Source organism: Carassius gibelio, chromosome A24, assembly GCF_023724105.1.
Source record: "Carassius gibelio isolate Cgi1373 ecotype wild population from Czech Republic chromosome A24, carGib1.2-hapl.c, whole genome shotgun sequence".
Taxonomy (NCBI): Eukaryota; Metazoa; Chordata; class Actinopteri; order Cypriniformes; family Cyprinidae; genus Carassius; species Carassius gibelio.
This window is the reverse complement of record NC_068394.1, coordinates 22718379-22740797: the sequence shown is the minus strand read 5'-3', so window position 1 is coordinate 22740797 and position 22419 is coordinate 22718379. Positions and strand designations below refer to the sequence as shown.

The 22419-nt window shown below is 37.2% G+C and overlaps 1 protein-coding gene across 1 annotated transcript in view; it reads left to right on the top strand.

Annotated features, from left to right (window-relative positions):
- Positions 1 to 22419, top strand: part of LOC127946054 (transcriptional activator GLI3) — a 291286-nt gene that overhangs the window by 245749 nt on the left and 23118 nt on the right. Inside the window, exons 8-10 of the mRNA XM_052542339.1 lie at positions 3041 to 3257; positions 16814 to 16927; positions 19122 to 19262. Coding sequence (XP_052398299.1) covers positions 3041 to 3257; positions 16814 to 16927; positions 19122 to 19262 — 472 coding nt within the window. The remainder of the gene's footprint in view (positions 1 to 3040; positions 3258 to 16813; positions 16928 to 19121; positions 19263 to 22419) is intronic.

Below are 22419 nucleotides of genomic sequence, written 5' to 3'. Positions count from 1 at the left end.
TGTGTCAGTTTGCTTCATGCTGAATCACATATGTGCAGTATCATCAACTCCTCGGAATCTCGAATCTGACGCGTCCAACAGAAACGGTTCTTGACTCGAGAACGAGTCAATTGGTTGTTCGTTATCTGGAACGGCTCAGTGTTCATCTTCAATTCTCTCAACACAGGAGTTCAGTCAGTGTACTGTTTGAGTAAATTAATTACTCTGGGATATTGGTTTATTTTGACTCAGAAGGAGTGTCAGCCACGTAAAAAAAAAAAAAAAAGTTAAGAGCTTACGTAATTTGTGGATTAATGCTTATTGGAGACGTAAACCATTTCAAATGATTCAGTTCGATTTGGTAAACTGGTTCAACCGGTTCACTAAGAAGAACCGGTTAAATCGAATGATTCATTCGCGAAACGGATATCACTACACTGCAGTGAACATGCTCACAACAGACCTGGAAGAGAAGACAATGCTGAATAAATTTTTGGACCAAAATGTATTTTCGACACTTCAAGAAATTCTAACTGACCCTATGATGTCACATGGACTACTTTGAAGATGTTTTTATTACCTTTCTGATCATGGACAGTATACCGTACACACACTTTCAGAAAGCTCTCAGACTAAATCTAAAACAACCACAAAACGTGTTCAGAAGATGCACGGAGGTCTTACGTCTTTGGAACGACATGAGGGTGAGTCATTAATGACATAATGACATTTTTGGCTGAACTAACCCTTTAATTTTTCATTTGATGGGTTTTAAAGTATAGTTTACCAAAATGTATTAATTTATTGACCTTAATGTAATTTCAAACTTGGTCACTTTAAGAATGCAGGACAAAAAAAAGCAATCCGTGCTGAACATTGGACGGCGAAATAAACGATGGAACACAGATAGTGTTATTAGGAGGAAGCATGTGAACATATTCGTCCTGTCCTCCCTCTCATTCGTCTGTCTGATATGCATCACCTGATTGATGTTCTCTCCAATAAGCTGAGAAGAGCTTTACTCTAACAATGCCACAATGCAATCGCTCATGCTGGAAAGGAGGAGAGAATGGGAGAATGACTAATGAAAGGGTCATGAAAAGGGTACGGAGAAAGAAAGCAAAGTCTGGGGACAGAAACGTAATGTTTCTGTAATGGGAAAGAGAGAGAATCTGTTGTGGATGAAGTGAATAAAACTGGCTCACTCACTTTCTCTGAGGTGTAAGTCATGAACACGTCAACCGGAGGGTGTTCGCTTACCATTCTGCCTTCTACTCACACATTTATCTATTCCAAAGACTATATGATTAATGTTTTTTTAAGTGATCCCATTACATGGGGCACAGTTGATTTGGTCAGTTCATAGCAGGAGTCCATACAGACAATAATATAGGAGAATAAAGCATTTGTCACAAAAGTGAAACTTACTTTTAGAGGCTAATCAGTATTCAGATACTGATCAACCAAATGGATTAAAACTTTATCAGTGTTCCTTTAATTTGCTCCTAAAAGTCCTTTTAAATTTGTCCCAGTCACAAGACTGCCATATTGTGATTTGTGCACTACAAACGTACAGATATACAATATTGTTAAAAAGTTTGGGGTCTTAAGATTCTTAGATATATATATATATATATATATATATATATATATATATATATATATATATATATATATATATATATATATATATATATATATATACATTCCTATGATGACAAAGCTGAATTTTCAGCAGCCATTTTTCCAGTCATTCTAAAATGCTGATTTGATGTTGAAGAAAGAAATCGTATTGATAATTGCTTAATATTTCTGTGCAAATTTGTCTTCATTATTTGATAAATGGGAAATAAAAATGAACAGCATTTATTTGAAATGGAAAACTCATTTACATCCATTTAATCCTTTTTTGCTGAATAAAAGTTTATTTCAATACAAAATCTTCTGACTCCAAACCTTTGAATGATGGCGGTTGTGAAATGACACACACTTTCTGAAATTTTGTTTCCTCAGACTTCCTCAGACAAAAAAAATAAATAAATAAAAAATATATATATTATCATAAATTGGAATGCTGTATTAAGACATTATCAAAAATGTAATATTCCATAAGTACAATATTTAATGTTAAAAAGGAGATTATCACAGATTGTGCAGCATGTCCGAAAATCAGAAGTTGTTACATTCGAACATTCTTGTAAATTCTATTTCAAGCTGATGGGTGGATCTACAATGAAGACACAACTAGTGTCCCAGGTGATGTGTCACTTGTCTGCCATCCAGCAGCACTTTTAGGAAACGATGTTACCTGGTTTGGGTGGGGGTCTCGGAAAGAGAAAAGACAACAGAAATGGACCTCTTTCCTCCACTGAGAGTGATTAATCAGTGATTTTTTTTTTTCTTTCTAAAGATATTTAAGCAATAGTGTACTTAAATACAGCTTTTATGCTCATCAGTTGATTCATCTTACATGAACTACCTTGGAACTTAAAAGGGGTTATGTTTTTTGTTTGTTTGTTTTTAGTAGGATAATCAGTTTAATACATGCTGTGGGTAACTTTATTACAAATAAAATGGTTATTATTATAAAAAAAAAATAGATATTTTTCTGAATCCTGAAAAACACACACAAAAATCAAAAGCATCACAACTGTTCAAACTTTGGCAATGATAAGAAAATATTATTGAGCATATTAGAATGATTTCTGAAGGATCGTGTGACGTGAATATGTGGAATAACGTCTACTGAAAATTCAGATTTTTATTGCTACTTTTAAAATAGAAAACAGTTTTTTTAAATTGTAATAATATTTTGCAATATTACTGTGTTTATGGTATTTTGGACTTCTTTCAAAATTGTAAAAAATCTTATTGATCACAAACTTTTGAACTGAAGAGTATTATAAATAGTATTAAATACTGAATGAATGAAAGAATATTCAATAACAAATATTATATAAATTAAGGAGTTTATAATTTACCACAAGACCAAATTTCACTGATAAACATAATTGATTAATTTAATTTAATTAAAAAAACATCTGTTTATTTTGTCTTACAGCCCTGCATTGAGTTTTGCTTATCCTCAGACATCTGTGGCACTGCAAATGCATCAGCAGCTGATCAGTCGGCAGCCGGGCATTGTAGGTTCTGCATTTGGACACAGTCCGCCCCTTGTGCACCCTGCTCCTATCTTTGCCACCCAGAGACCTGCTCCTGACATCCCTCCCTCCAGTATGCCACCTACAGAATGTTCCATTGCCTCAAATGACTCACAGGTCAGTTCTCACTTCTGTACTGGGACGTGCAGAGACCTTTGGAGGGACAGGTGCTCAAAGTACTATATAAAAGAGGCACATGGAGCGTGACTTTAAATAGGGCTGTGCTTTTTCTGATACGTGTATCGGAACATTTTTTACAGCAGCAAATGCAGTTTTTAAAAAGAATCACAGAGCAGAAAAGACCAATTTATGTTTAAAAGTTAAAGATTTTTTTGTTTGTTTGTACCCCTTAATTCCTCTGCAGTTAGAAACTGAATAATATTATTGATGCTATTATTGAATTAACAGGGTATGGTGGTTTTGCTGTTGTAAACTCTACTTTTGCTGTTGTAGGAAAAACAAAATTTTAAATTGAATTCTATTTTAAGCCTGTTCTGAATTTATTCATTTTTTGAATGACATAAATAATGAAACAGGATTGATAAGTATAATTTGGAGGATCAGTATAAGCCTGTTTTACCAGTGTTGTGATAATTATTTTTAAGGCACTCTACATTTTTACATTAAAAACTGTAATAATAATAGTTCAAACTATGAATAGTCAGTTAACATAAAAAAGACAAAGATAATCTCCAGAGCGTGCACGCGTTTGTTCCCACCACACATCAGGAATTCTAATCTTAAATATTAAACATGTTGAATATTTATCATTCGCGATCGGGGCGACCCCGACATTCTTCCGATCAGGTTCGGACATTCTTAACACACCTCACACCAAGGGAAAATCTGATAAAATAATCTGTAGAACCATCAAGATAATCGGGACATAGCTAGGATTGTCGGAAAGGGGGCAAATCAGCCCAAAATCAACCCGATTATCTTTTGGTGTGTACCCAGCATAAATCATAATTACAAGAAAGTTTGCTAACACTTTCTATGAAGCCCGTATTTATAATACATTATAAGGATATTCTTAAGGTATTATAATGAATGCATAATGCATAATAAAATAACTTATAATATGTTGTACCATCCCATGAATATTCATACGAAGTTTCAATATATTATAATATTTACTTATTTGTGGTTATAGCTTTTAAGAGTATGATGATCTATATAAATATTTCAAGACAAAGACCTCTCGATGCCCTTTAAACTTTTCCCAATCAAACATCAAGAACAAAAGAGAACAGGCACATTTGATGATATTGCTGTGTGTAGAACTACATTAGCTACATTTTTTATATTTAATAAATATTGAATTTTAATCAAATGTAAATTTGTCCCGCACACTTTATTTGGGCAGTGTGTTTGCATAGATGTTTCTAGATTTAAATTCAAAGAATAAGTATCGATAGTCTTTGCATAACCTGACATATTATTCGTATCCAAAATGAGGAGATGTGAATATCAGGAGTGATGTGTGTTTTATTCATACTCGAGGAATGGAGGGCACTCTCACTGATTGACATTTAGTATAGAAACTATGAAATATATTTACTGTCTTATTCTGTAATAAAAATGGCGAAAAGGTGATCGTGGTAGCCTTTAATCCAATCATAAAATTTTCATTAAGAAAATATTAAACAAAAATGTTATAGCCCCTTGCTACAGCTAATGTTACATCCACAGGCTACACACAGAAATATAAAGCTTTGCCTGCTCTCTTCACGTCATTCTTGAAAATAATAATAATTTAATAATGTAAGTATACAAGCACAATGGTCCACTGAGAACTCTACCTACCGGCAGCCACGGATGTTATTAAAGGCATTCTAACATGAGTAATCTTCCCCGATGAGATCGTCAGGTGAAATGTCATCATGTGGATAATTTCATTTACAGCTAAATTCATGAATTTTACTAATAGTTTGATTGGGCAGGCCTTCAGAAAAGTGAATTTAATAAAAAAAAAAAAAAATGCCTTTACAAAATGGCACTTTGGGCATCCAGGGGGAAAAGAGCAGATGCTCAAGCCCCCAAAACCACCCCACTCCCACTCCACGTGTCTGCTTATGTATTTATTATATTTTTGGCTATTAATAATAATAGTGGGGAAGAAACAAGACAACAAGTTTAGCACAGGCTGTATTTTTTACTTTTATTTTCCATGCGAGTACCACAACTGCGAGCATGTGTTAACCACTAGCTAAGCCATGGTTCCAGCCTTGATATATTAGAATACAGATACAAAGATGGACTAAAAAGAGATTAACTGAGATTTTCATTCTTAAATTTAAACAACAAAATGCATTTTTAAAGGTGTACTATTATACTCTTTTACAAAGTCTTGATGTCACGAATGGGATACAATGAAACACAGAGAGAGATCCAAGTGCGCGTATGACATTTATTTGAGGGGCATCCAAAAGGGTAAACAGTCCAGGCATGGGTCCAAACCAGAGTAACAATCTATTTTTTTTGAAGATCATCTGTGACTTGACTCAGTCCTTGAAAATCACCAGTGACTTGGCTCTGTCCTTGAAGATCACCAGTGACTAGTGTTGTCACGATACCAAAATTATTGTTTCGATACCGATACCTAGTCAATAATTGCGATTTCGATACTTTTTCGATACTTTTCCTGAAAAGGGAAAATACACTCTCAAATATCAATGCTGTGCTTTATTTTAAAACCGGGACAACATTCTAATCATATAACACACTAATAAATGAACATATGAACAGCAGGTATATTACACATTAGAACAAAATATGAAATATCAAAATATAAAAAATAAATTAGAGCAATGACATTCAAGGTAAAGAAAGAATCAATTTAGCAGCATTATCTCAGTTATCTTAAGAAACATAAGAGTAATAAATGTATATTGTCTCTGAACTTTGAATAAAAATATGAACAGCGATTATATTAAACAATGTTTCTGAACTCAGAAGATTAATTGTCAAAATATAAATAATATCAATTTAAGCAATGGTATTCAAGTAAAAAAAAAAAAAGCAAATAAAATTTGGCAGCAATATCTCAGATATTGTAATTTATTCTGTCAGTTGTGCAACGTTTTCTTTCAGGGGAGAAAACTCAGCCAGTGAGCTTTAATGACCGTCATGTTTTTCTACAGTCGTGGACCAGGGGCCACAGTATCACTTGTGCTCGCACATGCAGCCTAGTGATGCGCAGATCAGGTTTTTTTCCAACCCGCGGGTCGCGACTCCCGCTTTTGTGAAATTATTTGGCCCGCCCCAGCCTGCAAATAAAGTCAAATTTCTTTTCTCATTTCTCGTTCACTGAAGTTCCTCCCTCCTATACTTGCGCGAGCTCGGCGCTATTAGCAGCGCATGCGCAGCTCGTGAACAGCTCTGTGAACGGTTTCATCTTTCATCCTGTACTCAAGATTGTGACGGAGCATGTGATTTGTTGAATGTAGTGAACCCAGATCGAGATCGAGAGATCTTCTCATTCGTGAAGAGTTGAATGAACTGATACATCTCGTTTATGAACGAAATAAATGAGTATACAGGGTCAGTGAGCCAAGCATGTAAATCTCGATCAGCAATCAGCAGATACAAAGTGCAGTTATAGGAGCTGTGCAGATACGCTCGTTTTCATATTTAGCATACAGAACATAACTCCACATTTAATCCCAGATTAATGTGAATATTATTATGAACTGTCTGACCAAACAATTAAAATGTTAATTATGCAAGAAAACCTCGTGCTTTGTTCATCTGAACAACTTATTTAAACTATTTAATGCGTTATTACACACATTTTAGTAAAGCCAAATCAGTTTAGTAAAGCCACTAATGCAGCATCTCGCTGTAGTGCTTTTTGTTCTGCTTGCGTGAGGAGAAAAAAAAAACATGTCCATAGGGAGGCACTGGAAGCGTGCGTTGCACACACCAACATGAAATACGTCTCTTACAAATCTGGAACGCGGTCATTCTTTGAAGTATCGATACTAATAAATTTAGGAATCGTGACGTTTTTAATTTCCGAGAATCGCGATACTTTTGAAGTGTCGGTGCATCGTGCAACACTACCAGTGACTTGACTCTGTCCTTGAAGATCACCAGTGACTTGACTCTGTCCTTGAAGATCAGCGGTGACTTGACTCTTGTCCTTGAAGAGCACCAGTGACTTGGAAAGTCCATGGTGACTAGTCCTGTCTCTGGAAGGTCAACTGTGACTAACCCTGACTCCGGAAGGTCAACGGTGACTTACCCTGACTCTGGAAGGTCCACGAGCACCTGACTCGACTCTGGAGGGTCAACCGGAACCTGACTCAACTCTGGAAAGTCAACGGGCACCTGACTCGACTCTGGGAGGTCAACAGGAATCTGACTTGATTCAGGAGGTTCAACTGGAACGTGACTCGACTCGAAGGTCACCAGGAACTAGCCCTGACTCTGGAAGGTCAACGGTGACTAACCCTGACTCTGAAAGGTCAACGGTGACTAAGCGTGACTCTGGAAGGTCAACGGTGACTAAGCGTGACTCTGGAAGGTCAACGGTGACTAACCCTGACTCTGGAGGGTCCATGAACACCTGACTCGACTCTGGAGGGTCCACAAGCACCTGACTCGACTCCGGAAGGTCAACAGGAATCTAACTTGATTCAGGAGGATCAACTGGAACGTGACTCGACTCTGGATGGTCAACAGGAGCCTGACTAGACTCTGGAGGGTCAACCGGAACCTGACTTGACTCTGGAGGGACAACCGGACACTGACTCAACTCTGGAGGGTCAACGGTGACTAACCCTGACTCTGGAAGGTCAACGGTGACTAACCCTGACTCTGGAAGGTCAACGGTGACTAACCCTGACTCTGGAGGGTCCATGAACACCTGACTCGACTCTGGAGGGTCCACAAGCACCTGACTCGACTCTGGATGGTCAACAGGAACCTGACTAGACTCTGGAGGGTCAACCGGAACCTGACTTGACTCTGGAGGGACAACCGGACACTGACTCAACTCTGGAGGGTCAACGGGAACCTGACTCGACTCTGGAGGGTTCACGGGAACCTGACTCGACTCTGGAAGGTCAGCTGTGGCTGTCATCCTGTGCAGAGGCATTGGGCAAGCAGCCATCTTGTGCTGTGGTGCTGGACCGGTGGCCATTTTGGGCACTGGCGCTGGACCGGCGGCCATCCTGGGCAGTGGCTCTGGACCGGCTGCCATCTTGTGCTGTGGCACTGAGCTGGCGGCCATCTTATCTCGTGGCACTGGGCTGGCGGCCATCTTATGCATAGGCGCTGGGCTGGCGGCTTTCTTATGCAACGGTGCTGGGTGGGCGGCCATTCTGTGCAGCGGTGCTGGGTGGGCGGCCATTCTGCGCAGTGGCGCTGGGCTGGCGCCATCCTGGGCAGTGGTGCTGGGCTGTCGACCACCTTGTGCTGTGACCCTGGGTTGGCAGACTTCTTGTGCAGTGGCGCTGGGCTGGCGGCCATCCCACCGGAAGAGACAGGAGTGGCTGGGGCATCCCATGGAAGCCGATGCTGCAAGTAGCACACAAATTCCCAGAACTCAAATGTGTCCAAATGAGCCATTTCCTCTTGAGGAACCGGGTCATCCAGCCCGCTGTTAAAATAGTCCTTTAGGGCCGCGTCATTATATTCCATGCCCTCGGCCAGGGACCAGAACACCTGTGCCATGGCACCCACCTCATTGCCCTCTTGATGCAGGGCGGTCAACTTCAAATATTTAGCTCTCTGCTCCACCATCCTGGCTGGGGAACGGGAAACATCAAAAGACATACCACTGGATCTTGCTGTGACGGAGTCCTTCTGTCATGACCGGGATACAATGAAACACAGAGAGAGATGCAAGTGCATGTATAACGTTTATTTGAGGGGAATCCAAAAGGGTAAACAGTCCAGGCATGGGTCCAAACCAGAGTAACAATCCAACATGAAAACAGACAAAAACACAAGGCAAGAGCAAGACTATGGATTAACATTAAACAAGGACTCCATGACACATACTAAGACAGACCAGGTATAAATACACAGGGAGAGATAAATGGGGATAAGGATAAATTGGGGAATAAGACAGGAACTGACTGAGTGCAATGATTGATAACCCGTGACAGCTGGGTGCAATGATTTAGGCAGAGAACGTGAGAAATGTGGTTCATGAAGTGACAGACACCGTGGGGAAGGAGGACATCTAGTGGATACCCAGGGAACACAAACCAGACACTGTGACACTTCATTTTGTTTTGGGGGTGTACACAATACAATACCTCTCTCTCCAGTCTGGCATGATCTGCTCGAATAGTTCCTGTATCAAATGTAGGCCCACCTTCTGGAATACGAGATGTGCTGTGATTGGTTAGCTGGGCCAGTCTGTGCTATAATTGGTATAATTGTGCTATAACAGTCTGTGTTGTGATTGACAGCACTCGACACCTGGTCGGAAAATGTCCTTCCTCTTACCAAAGCTGCTTGCTGCAAGCTTCAGTTTAACCCTTATGCGTTGTTGGGGAAATATTCGTTCACTAGGGGGTAAAAATCAGGGTATCTTCCGTCCATTTCAAATCCGTTTTCAATTAAAAAGCAGAAAACTAATTACTCCAGAGGATTCAAGTGAGAGAACATGAATTCAATAACGAGAAATGGAAAATGGCTCGTTTATTCGTTATTCCATCTAGGTTAACAAACGGAAAATGAGTTTTTGACTTGATTTCTCATTTTGTCGTTTGGGGATTAAAAAACGGTTTATGGCTTCAATATTTCATTCGCACTTGTAGGCGGAGCTGAAACGCTCCTTTCATCTGATTGGTCGAATCGCTCCGCCTTCAGCTCGGTCTCTACATTCTTTCAGGCAGAATAAGAGTCTTATAGGAGTAATCTCTGAAACCACCGCTCACTGTTAATTAACATAATATTTGAGTCAGATGTTGCTGCGCACATAATTCGTGCTGCTGTGGCTTGCAAGTCACCCCTTTAAATTATTTCTAGGTTATAGTATTGTATGAATATTGTCCCACTGATAAATACAGTGCAAATAGTTCTGTCTCCATGGATAAAAGTGAAGTGGAAATGAAAATCAATAATAGACTGAACAGTTCCATGATAATATGTCTGTAACATTTACCTCTCTCGTCTTTTAAGTCAATAGGCACTAGACATTAATAATTAATTGTGGAAATTAATATAGTTAAATTTATTAAATAAATTAGAATTTTTAATTTTATTACAAACTAAATTCAATGATGTTTCTCTTTTAGTCTTCTTTGTTGGCCTTGAGAAAGCCAACATATATTTGAACATAATTATTATTATCTATTATGAGAGTAATTGAAATCGACTAAAATTTTTAATGTTTCACCAAATTCAGCTTAGATCTTCAGACTCGTCTGACTCGTTGCTTTTTCCTTCTCAAAAAATCCAAGTGACTTTCATTATCTGAGCAATGAAGGTCTTACACTTAATGTCCACTAGAGGGGGAGACAGTATTTCTATTTACGTAAGTTTAAATGACAAATAAAAACATTACCATGAATATGCCATATCTGTGTAACACAGGTTCTTCAATGATAGATGGTGTGGTAGGGGGGTATACCTTAGCCAAATGATAACTGTATAATAGAAAACAACATTAACTACTGCAGCTGGTGCCAAATAAAAATGATTATGTTTTGTAAAACTGCAAGTCAAATGTACTTGCACAACTTTCTCTGTGTTTCAGCTAATGGAATGATTTTTGGTGAAGAATCTTATTTTGACATATTTTGGGAAATGTTTGAAAAGTTTCAAAAATCAACAGTACACTGTGGGCAAATTCACTACCCTTTTGTTATGTTCGGGATGAGGCTTCATATACAAGTCAGAAACTAAGCTTTTTTTTTTTTGCACAGGCCTATCTAAAGGGTTGATGGTCCCACCTAGTGATAAACTGTAAAAATAACAAATTGTACCTCTTCCCAAAAGGGAAAACCACAAACAATCAAGAATGCATGATTATGTGTCATGGCTTTGCAATCAAAAGTGTCATTATAATGGAAGTCAATGGAGCAAAAAAACAGCCACCAACAATAAATTAGGGAAAAAAATAAATAAATCTAATGCTGCAAAAAAACTAAAAATGCATCAAAGCCAATCTTGTTACTAATCTTTGACATGCCCAAGACTGTGATAAAAAAAAAAATCCAGCCTCAATTACTTTTATATTGAAAATAAGTCATTTTGTTAGTTTTTTCCCCCTAAATCAGTGACATCATTTATGAACTTGCCAATTAAAGAGTTAACATCTTGGATTTAAAAAAAAAAAAAAACATTTGGTAGTTTTGATCAGGACTGAGGTTGATTAATAGATTTATGCAAAAAAAAATATTGAAAAAAAAAAAAAAATGTATCTGATACATTTTTATAGCAGTTTAATTGAGTGGATGTTTTCATCCCAAACATAACGAAAGGGTAGTGAATTTGAACAATGCACAAGGGATACATAATAATTTTTATTTGGCACCAGCCGCAGTTAATGTTGACAGCTAGCAGGAGTGTGGTGGGGTGCGAGGTCTGTTTTGACCAATGGATGGAGACCTCAAAGCAGTGGCCTGAATGCTGATCTGAAGATTTTGTCTTTATAGATTACAGTTTACATTGTACTTACTGAAGTACACCTCTGCATGCAGACACCCAACTGTACAAATGCATTTATAGATTTAAAACTCATTCCTGAACCGGGAGAACCATGTTCTGCAGAGTACAGTTCCAACACACTTGCTTGGACATTGCTACTGATCCTGAAGACCTTGCTTAGCTTAGGTGTATCTAAACTTTGCAGGACACTGGCCATCCAGGAGGAGGACTGAGTGTCCTGACATTAGCTCTTTACATTCAGTGCATGTGATTTATCAACACCGAGTACATCTTAAAATGTACAGCTCATGAAAAATAAAAGTTCCAGATGGACAAACGTTAAATGCACAAACCAGTATGAATAAAAAAAATCTTAAAATAAATTTGGAGGTAGGTTGAAAAAGCCAGAATGGGAAGTTTTAAAGTACAGCTTGAAGTGTGAAGTTTATTCTTGTACACAGATATGGCATATTCATGGTAGTACACATGAAATTAATGTATTTATTTGTCATTTAAACTTACGTAAATGTAATCTAGTGGACATTAAGTGTAAGACCTTCATTGCTCAGATAATGAAAGTCACTAGGATTTTTTGAGAAGGAAAAAGTCTGACCAGTTACAGCAACGAGTCAGACGAGTCTGAAGATCTGAGCTGAATTTGGTGAAACATTTAAATTTTAGTCGTTGTCAGTTACTCTCATAATAAATGATAATAATGTTCAAATATATGTTGGATTTCTCAAGGCCATCAAAGAAGTCTAAAAAAGGAAAAACCTCATTCAATTTAGAATGTAATAAAACTAATATTACTAATTTATTTCATAAATTGAACTATATTAATTTTCCCAATTAATTATTAATGTCGCACACACCTACCTAGTGCCTTTAGACTTAAAAGACGAGAGTGGTAAATGTTACAGACATATTATCATGGAACTGTTCAGTCTATTATTGATTTTTATTTCCACTTCACTTTTATCCAAGAAAACAGAACTAATTGCACTGTATTTATCAGTGGGACAATATTCATACAATACTATAACCTAGAAATAATTTAAAGGGGTGACTTGAAAGCCACAGCAGCACGAATTATGTGTCCAGCTACATCTGACTCAAATATTATGTTAATTAACAGTGAGCGGTGGTTTCAGACATTACTCCTATAAGACTCTTATTCTGAAAGAATGAAAGACCAAATTGAAGGCGTAACGGTTCGACCAATCAGACAAAACCAGCGTTTCAGCTCCGCCCACAAGTGCGAATTAAATATTGAAATATTAATCCCCAAACGACAAAATGAGAAATCAAGTCAAAAACTCATTTTCCGTTTGTTAACCTAGATGAAATAACGAATAAACGAGCCATTTTTCCATTTCTCGTTATTGAATTCATGTTCTCTCACTTGAATCCTCTGGAGTATTTTGTTTTTTGTTTTTTAATTGAAAACGGATTTGAAATGGACGGAAGATACCCTGATTGGTAAAGTTGTCTTATTTTGGCCCCAACTTTCTCTGTGTTTGAGCTAATGGAATGATTTTTCGTGACAAATCCTATTTTGACCAATATTTTGGGAAAAGTTTTGAAATTTTTCAAAAACTCAATGGTACACTGTGGGCAAATTCACTACGCTTTCATACATGCCTTTAACTATCATTTTGCATTATTGACACACTGTTTTCCTAATGAATGTTGTTCAGTTGCTTTGATGCAATGTATTTAGTTCAAAGCGCTATATAAATAAAGGTGACCTGACTTGACTTCTCAGGTGTACATCACAATGATATTCATGATAGTTGACGCCTTCTCGCATATGACTTTTACCAACAAAAAGTGTCTTAGAAAATTTTAATCAATGTATTATTTTCTGTAAGTGAGTAAACAAGATGATTTTCACATCATTTAGAAAGTAAAATTCTAGGCTACAAGCTCCAATTCTCAAAAATCCCAGGAACCATTGTTATTTATGTGTTTTATGGCCTTATTCAAGTGTTTTAACATTTTTAGTTTTTCACTAACCACACATAACATTTTTTTTCTCAAAAACACAATCATGTACATACATGCTGCTCACATATTATTATAACCCAGTTTGTGCTGATTACAATGAGATTCCCATTCAGATATCTATAAGAAATTAAAAAAGCACAATTGTCAGGGAACAATTGACAAAACTTCTCCAGGACCCAAAAATACCCTTAGACTCCAGAGGGTTAAATATCTCTCTTTGAATTGGACTTTGAGCTTTGTAGCTTTGCAGATCTTTCTTATGCTCAAACGGCAACATTACAGACTAACATTACAGAAAAGGCATAATAGCAAACCCTTTAAATAATTTAACATGATTGCTTTTAGGTGTTCTTGTATTAAACAGCAACAGAAGTCATTTAGTTTTCCCCTTGAAAGCTTACATTTATTCAGAGCTTATCATTATAAGTGCTGGAGCTTTTTATTTTTGTGTGTGATTCATGAAAGTACACCAACACAACAGCATATATAAACAACAGAGAACATGTGGCTGCAGGTAGCCCTCCCTCACAGACAGGTCTCATGGGAGTTTTTCCCTTGTGTGCGCATAGTTTCCGTGTTTTGTCTCGATGTGGAGAGCCTGTGTGATGCCTAGGAGGCACCTTTGAGAAATAACACCCTGCTTGTTAGTAGCAAAAATCATTCCACCTCCACCATTAATCAGACACCGATACATTCCCAAACCTTCTCTTTGAAGGATGAGCATAAAAGTGTTTTTCTTCTACAATTTTTTTTTTTCACCTAATCATGCCCTGTCCATTTATACTCACAGAGTTTGCTGGAATAAAAACTGTATCATGTTGTTTTTATCTGTCTTCGAATCGATTCCTGTTTTTGTGCTTCAGTAACAGTTAACTCTTAGTGTAATGGTGAATGAGTTTTCCCGAGATTTTCTCAATACCAATCTTGCCATTACAGCCTCACTACTCTTTCCTAGATCAGTATCATCCATTTCCCCCACCTGACCCCAGAGACAGCACCAGCTTCTTTAATAGAAGGGCATCTTGGAACATTTGTCTCACCATGTGGTCGAAAAAGAACAATTAATGAAAAAAGGGAGGGAAGGTGTGAACATTGCTCAAAATGACAGACGGCAAAATATCAGATCATTGTGTTTTATTGAATCACTACTCTCTATAAGATCTAACACACTAAATGTGGTGTACATTATATTTGTAAGATTGTCTTTAAAGTGTATTTAAAATTTATTAGCTGGCATACTTAAGAAGGATAGTTCATCCAAAAATGAGCATGCTGTCATCATTTACTCACTCTCAAGGGATTAAAAACCTGTATGATTTGCAAGTTTTGCTATTTTCTGCAAATATTGCATGACTTTAGAAGAAATGGTACACTATTCATATGGACTATATTTAAGGTAATGTTTGGTCTTTCTTGTGTACTTTTCTTGCATGGAACAGCCTGGTCATGTTGCTAGATAACTTCCTTCGCATTTCCTCTTCAGTCAAGGATGTAACCTTTAACCAAAATGTAAGATCAATTTGCACAGCAATAATCAGCTACACTCAGTTATACTCAACTATACTCAATACTCAATGCAAACAATTACTTTTCTGGCTTTGTCTTTGGTAATATCTATCAAATTTAGTAAACATAAACACCAAGTAAAGCCACAAAGCAAAAATAAATAAATACTCAGCAAAGTTAAATGTTTTGCTAGAGGAGTCTGACAGAATGTGGCATTTTTAAATGTTGGCTTATTTTTTACTTAATTATTTTATTTCTCTGAAGTGGATTTGTGATATATACTGTATGCATGTTATTAAACTACCAAAATAAGGATATTTATATTTATATTTATATTTTTTGGAATGGTACAATGTTAATATCATGCATTTCTACATGTACCATTACAGTACAGTAAAAGTGACTAAAAGTGCATATTCAGTACAATTATGGACACTTACTTTTTTTTTACATGGGACTACTATGGTACATGACTTAAAACCACTGTTTACTATTGTTTGTCCAAAATGTGATGTTTAAAATACTATAATTTAATAGTGATAATATATATATAGTCAAAAAGAATGCACATCACACCTCTGTTTATCAGTTTGCGCTGGCTACAGTACAAATAGCTGCTTGCATAAAATTTAAGGCATTAATGTTTGTACAAAGCCACCACTGGCTCTGCACCCCTAAATTCATTACTTCAGATTTTATGTTCCGCAAGTAAATGTTGCTTTATCGTGCCATCCCAAAGAGGCACAAAATAACTTTCACGACTTTTTCATTAAATGTTCCCTCCTGGTGGAATGACCTTCCTAACTCAATCCGAACAGCTGAGTCCTTAGCCATTTGCAAGAATTGGCTAAAAACACATTTCCACCATCTTTATTTGACCCTGTAACTCTAGCACTCTTTTCTAATTATTTTCTTTAAATAAAACTGCCCCTTTTAGACTCTATTAATTTACTAACTACTTGTTTTCTTTTTAAAAAGCATGCTCTATTCTTTTTCTATTCTGTTTTCTTTATTATATATTTAAAATACAACAACCTTGCTACATGTACTACGTCAAGCTAATTGAGACTTGTTATAGTACTTGCATATCATTGCTCTCTTGTTGATTTTGATTGCTTCCATTGTCCATTCCAGTCCATTTGGATAAAAGAGTCTGCTAAATGACTACATGTAAACGTACATTCAGTAGTACACTTGAACCATATTTCAAAAACAGTAGAAGTAATTATGAAATTACAAATAAGCATTCATACTTAAGTATATTCTAGGTATATTATTTCCACACTAATAAGTTATATTTTTAAAGTATATTAACATATGTTTCTATTTCATAAAGGGTACAATTTTATTCTTTGATTGATCATGGTAATGCTATGTTTAGACATAGACCATGGAAAAACCATTGTATTCTTTGAAGCACCTTGGACTACTACCTCATGAATATGAATACTGTAGTCATTCAATATCCAAACTGAATTTGGACCTATATTTTGGATGATGATGATGATGATGTCATTTTTTATATGTGTTTTTAAAATATTTGTTTCTAGAGTAAACCCACCAGTGAGTCGGCTGTGAGTAGCACAGGGGACCCCATGCATCACAAACGCTCCAAACTCAAACCAGATGAGGAGCCGCACAGCCCCAGAGCTGTTAACGTGCAGGTATGCACATGTGCATATATATGTTAATGTCTAAAACACACACACACACACACACACAACCAAAAAATAAAAAATAAATAAATAAAAAACAGTCCTCCAGGAGATAGTTCCTGCACATGCAGCAAGAGCTTTAGGATAAATTATGTGAAGCTGTAATGCTATATATTTGCATGTTTGATTTGGTCTCCTGTTGTGGCACTGCTTCAGATGTGATAAGCAACATTGATCTCTAGAGCTTCAGAAGGAAACTGTTTTTCTTTTAATTAGATGCTTAGCTAAATGGAAAAATGAAAGAAAAAGTATATATTTTCTAAAATGCCCTTTATAAATGACGGTTGGACACCTGCTGGATGGCATTCAGATGCATCTGAAAAAAATTGAATAACATGGAAAAGTTCTTTATTGTTTTGTAATTTATTAATTTTTTTTTTGATGTTTATTACTTACAGCTTAGGAAAACTAAAACTTCAGTATCTCAAAAAAATTGAATATTTTCTCAAAGATCAATCAAAAAAGCAAAACAGAAATGTTCAAAGATCTCCTAAGCAGGTTTAATTATGCACTCAATACTTGGTTGGGGCTCCTTTTACACAAATTACTGCTTCAATGCAGCGTGGCATGGAGGCAATCAGCCTGTGGCACTGCTGAGGCATTATTGAAGCTGAAATTGGGGAACAATTTAGCAAACAACCAGAGACTAAATATAAAGGAAACCGTTTTTGTTGTCTCACTTTCTACAATTGACCTATGTCAATTGACCCCTCTAACGCAGATGAGCCAATGGCGGTTGAGTTTCAGTTGCGAGGGGACCGAAACTCTGACATCTTTAGGTTTTAGTGCCACAGAGAAACATTGAAAGATCCGAATATTTTGATGGTTTGATGGTGTTTATACTACAAAAATGGAAAAACTATGTGCCATGGATACTTGTAACACTGATTCCAGGTATTCTGAGAGGATGGGCAATGGAACTTATTTGATTAAATTTCCTAAACCCTAACAAAATGGAGCAAAATGTCCCTAAGCATTCAACCCCAATCCCAAGGAAGAGCAAAATGTTTTCTGGTTGTCATACTCTCATTAGGTTACAATTTTTATCTGCTCAAGCAGAATATTAAGGTAATATTTTGCTTCATCAAGGTGTTTCTGGCTAAAACTAGCTAATGATAAAGTTAGTTAATCCACTAACGTTAATGAGTAAATAGCTAATTGATCTCACATTATGTACAGTGTAGGTCAAAAACACATAAACGAAGGTCTACATTTCACTGCCGCTCCATATCAGACTGGTTAAATGTAAATTAATTTAATCTTACCATGCAGTACATGAATCCTGTATGTTGTCATTTGTAATCGTGACCATCGTAAAATGAGGCTTCTCCCGCTTGCATTGTGATCTGTATAAACCCTCACTTCCAAATTAATCTTGTTACCCACCATAATTATTTTAAAAACCTTTATATATCCCTCTATGGCATATTTAAGTCTCAGTGGAATGGTGGTCCTTTTGTGTCCCAAATTTATCAAAAATATCTTGGGACAAGGTTTTCACAGTGACAACTCTCATTGTGAGACAGCTAGCAACTCCATTTGTTTGTCTGAGTTTGCAACAGTACTGTAACTAAATACTAAAGATTTATATGCCCTCAGTTTCTATTTACTATACATGCTGTGTGTCATGCGACTCCAGTCAGATCACCCGAGAGTACGAGTCAGCCAATCTGGTTTCTTCTATCAAGGTTAATATTTTCAAATAACAATCATTACCCCAGACAGTGAGTGACATTACATATTCACATAAAATCAAATTTTCTCTAGTCATAAAAAAAAAAATAAAGTAAACAAAACTTGCTAGCTAGCATTAAGTGAAACAGTCAAGGGAATCTTTCTGCCTCCACTTAAGCTCTGCCCATAAAAAAGGTCACAGTGTTTACTAACTGAAAAGGGGTATATTGAGGATTTTTTTTGTCTACATTAAAATATCAGGACAGTTGTACCACCCTTACATTTTTTTACAATTAGTTCCCATTTGTAATCAGAAATTAAAATAATGCTTATTATAGAAGTGGTGTATTCAAGTCATGCATGAATTGGATTTGTATTTTTGAATAAATAGACATTTTCTAAAAAGAAAAAAAATTATCACCTTATTGACACATATTCCCTCACTGTTTTGCTGCATGTGTTTGTGCAGGAGCATACAGATGGAATGACGCTGGTGAAAGAGGAGGTTGATAAAGAGGAGGGCAAGCAGGAGCCGGAGGTGGTGTATGAGACCAACTGCCACTGGGAGGGTTGCTCCAGGGAATTTGACACCCAAGAGCAGCTTGTGCATGTAAGTGGACACCATGTTTATGTTATCAATTGAAATATAAATCAAATGTTCAGTCTCTTCATAGAATCATTCATGATAAGGCTCTCAAATTGGTGGAAAAGACACACATATGCACACAAACACATTGAAAGCCTATACATGGCTTCAGACATCCTTTTTTCACAACCACTCTCCCAAGCTCAAGTAGAGAGTGAAAGGACATGAAAGCCCACTTTCTGTCGCCTTTAAACATTTCACTCTGTACAACACACACAGACATTATTTAGCTGCTCTTTTGTCCTATAATCCACACAAATACACACATCCACCGAAACACCCACAACTCCCAAAGGCATCTGATACAAAGATTCCCAGTTCTCCACAGCTGTCTATCCCTTCTCTGACATGGCAATCCATGGCAGCCATGCTAACCCCTATCTATAATTGAAAGCCTCCAGTTGGAATGGCCTGCGTGACACATTTTAAGTCTTGTCCCCAAAGCTTAAAGATCTTGCCAACTTCTTGCCTGTGCATTTGAAAGAAGGATATATGTACATTTTGATATATATAACAATTATTTCCGGCAAAATATTTAATTCAGTAATTAAGTTGACAAATTACACAGACATTGATTTTCAAATCAAAATTTTAGATTACATTTAGTTAAAATCTCTCTCTCTCTCTTTCTCACTCTCTCTCTCTGGTGTGTTGCATGCTGGGAAGCGAGAGTGTGGCGTGGGGTGTGAGAGGCACGTGCGTGAATGCAGCGAGTGCTTGCAGCAAGTATTCTTGTACGGTTTTCCCTCTTTATAGTCTGTTGTTTTCTTTTTTTGAATTGGTGGTCCTTTAGGAGGTGTACCGCGAGTGTTGCGGTACTGTAAACGCCGGGATGGCGGCAGCTTCCGTGCAGGGAACGCCACCTGTTCTCTCACCCCATAATGGGTGCAGGTGTGCGTCACCCCGGTGTTACGGTCGAAGAGTTGCTGTTAATAGTAGGAGAGAAAGTCGGGTTCGATAATATACCGTCGGCCTCGCGAATGTGCAAATCGATTGTTGTCTTTCTGATGAGTGAAGCTTTAGTGAATCAGCTGACTGTGAGCGGAATATGGGTGAAGGAAACTAAAATTACCATTTCGAATGTCCCTCCGTTTATTTCTAATGATGTCATCATTAAAGAATTAATGAGACTCGGAAAGATCGCGAGTCCAGTTAAAATTATCCCATTAGGGTGCAAAAATGCCTCGCTCTAACATGTGCTCTCTTTTAGACGTGTCGTTTATATATTCTTAACTTCACCAGAGCGCACACTAGAAATTTCTTTCCACGTTTCCCATGGAGATAATTCATACATGGTGTATGCTAGCACTGAGAGTCTTAAATGTTTTGTATGGGGTGACCTGGGGCACAAACGTTTTTCGTGTCCGCACAAAGAAGTGTTAAATGACCCGCGCCCGTCCACATCTCATATGGATATACATAACTCTGCTCTTCAAACGAAGGAGAAGGGAAGAAAAGGCCCAGAGCAGGTTGAGGGAGCTGCTGAAGTTAAGGGACAGAATGAGGTGAGTAAGATGGGTAACGAAAAGCCTGGATGTAGTTATGGAAATGCTGAGAGTGATTTTAGAAAACCTTTGAGCACTGAACAGCTTGGTTGTAGTTCTGTTACTGGAGGAATCGAGAATGAGTCTAAGGCTGTTGTTTTTGTTACTAGCGGTGATGAAGAGATGTGTGTATCCTCTGCTGCAGCTACAGCAGGAGGGTCTGAGGAGGGCCTGGCTGATGAGCTAGACAGTTTATCTCAGAAAACTGATTATAGCATTAAAGATGATGAACAATGGTCAGATTCCACGGATATGGCAGGAGAATATGAGAAGGATTTGTACTCTGTTGAGGAAATTAATTCCTTTCTAGACAAAACAAAAGGTAAAGCAGGTGTAGAAGTCTGCATTTTTTTCCCCCGACCCCGATAAGTTTGTATATTCTGTGATGAGGGCACGAAAAGTCTGTAGTTACAATTAAATTTCACAATAAAAGCGGTTTCGGCTGAAGAAACATATTACTGCCATTAGACAAGCAGGCATTTCAAAACAAAAAGAGAGGCTAAAAAGAGGGAAAGCAAAATGAAAATGACTTGTAGCAGTTTTTCTTTTCTATTCTGTCTTTTCTTTTCCCTTTTTGTCTTTATGGAGATCTTAAGATTGGGATCCCTTAATGTGAATGGGATGAGGGATGTAAGAAAAGATCATTTGTTATCAGAAATAATTAATTTGAAAGAGCTGAATGTTATTTTCCTTCAGGAGACTCATAGTAATCAAAGCAATGTGGAGTGGAGGCTGTGGTGGGAGGGTGAACATGTTCTCAGTCATGGGACTAATTTAAGTGCAGGGGTGGCTGTGCTGTTTTCCCCTGCTCTTAAAGCCAAAATTTTAATGAAACACGAGTTAGAACCTGAAAGGCTGCTAATTGTATGGGCAGAAATAAGTAGTTTTTGCTTTTTATTTGTGAACATTTATGCCCCGAATACTGGCCCTGATAGAATTAAACTCTTTATTAAGCTGAAACACTATTTAAGGCAAAACCAGAATGACAATTTTATTGTTTTGGGTGGGGATTGGAATTGCACAGTGGACTTTACACTTGATAGAAATGGGGAGGAGCCGCATTCACAGTTAGCACACTGTTTAGCCAGTGTGATTGGGCACCTGAATTTCTTAGACGTTTGGAGAGAGCACAATCTTTCAACACGACAGTACACTTGGGTGAAAGTCAGCACTGGTCTGATTTCTGCTGCATGGTTGGACCGTTTTTATGTATCTGGAAATATGAGAAATAGAGTTAGAAATACAACTATTGTCCCCATATGCTTCTCTGATCATAAACTTATCACAGTTGATTGTGTCTTGGACATAAGACCTCACAAAAGTTATTATTGGCATTTCAACATAAAACTTTTAGAAGATACATTTTTTATTGAGAAATTTAAGTTTTTTGGGAAAAGTTGGAAAGTAGAAAAGGCCCATTTTGATAGCATAATTCAGTGGTGGGAAGTGGGGAAAGCACACATAAAATTGTTTTGTCAGCAATATGCTTCTTATTCCAAGACATTGGAGCAACTGGAACAAGAAATTATTGCTATTGAGAGAAATATGACTGGTAACGATGTTGTTGGTTTAAAAGA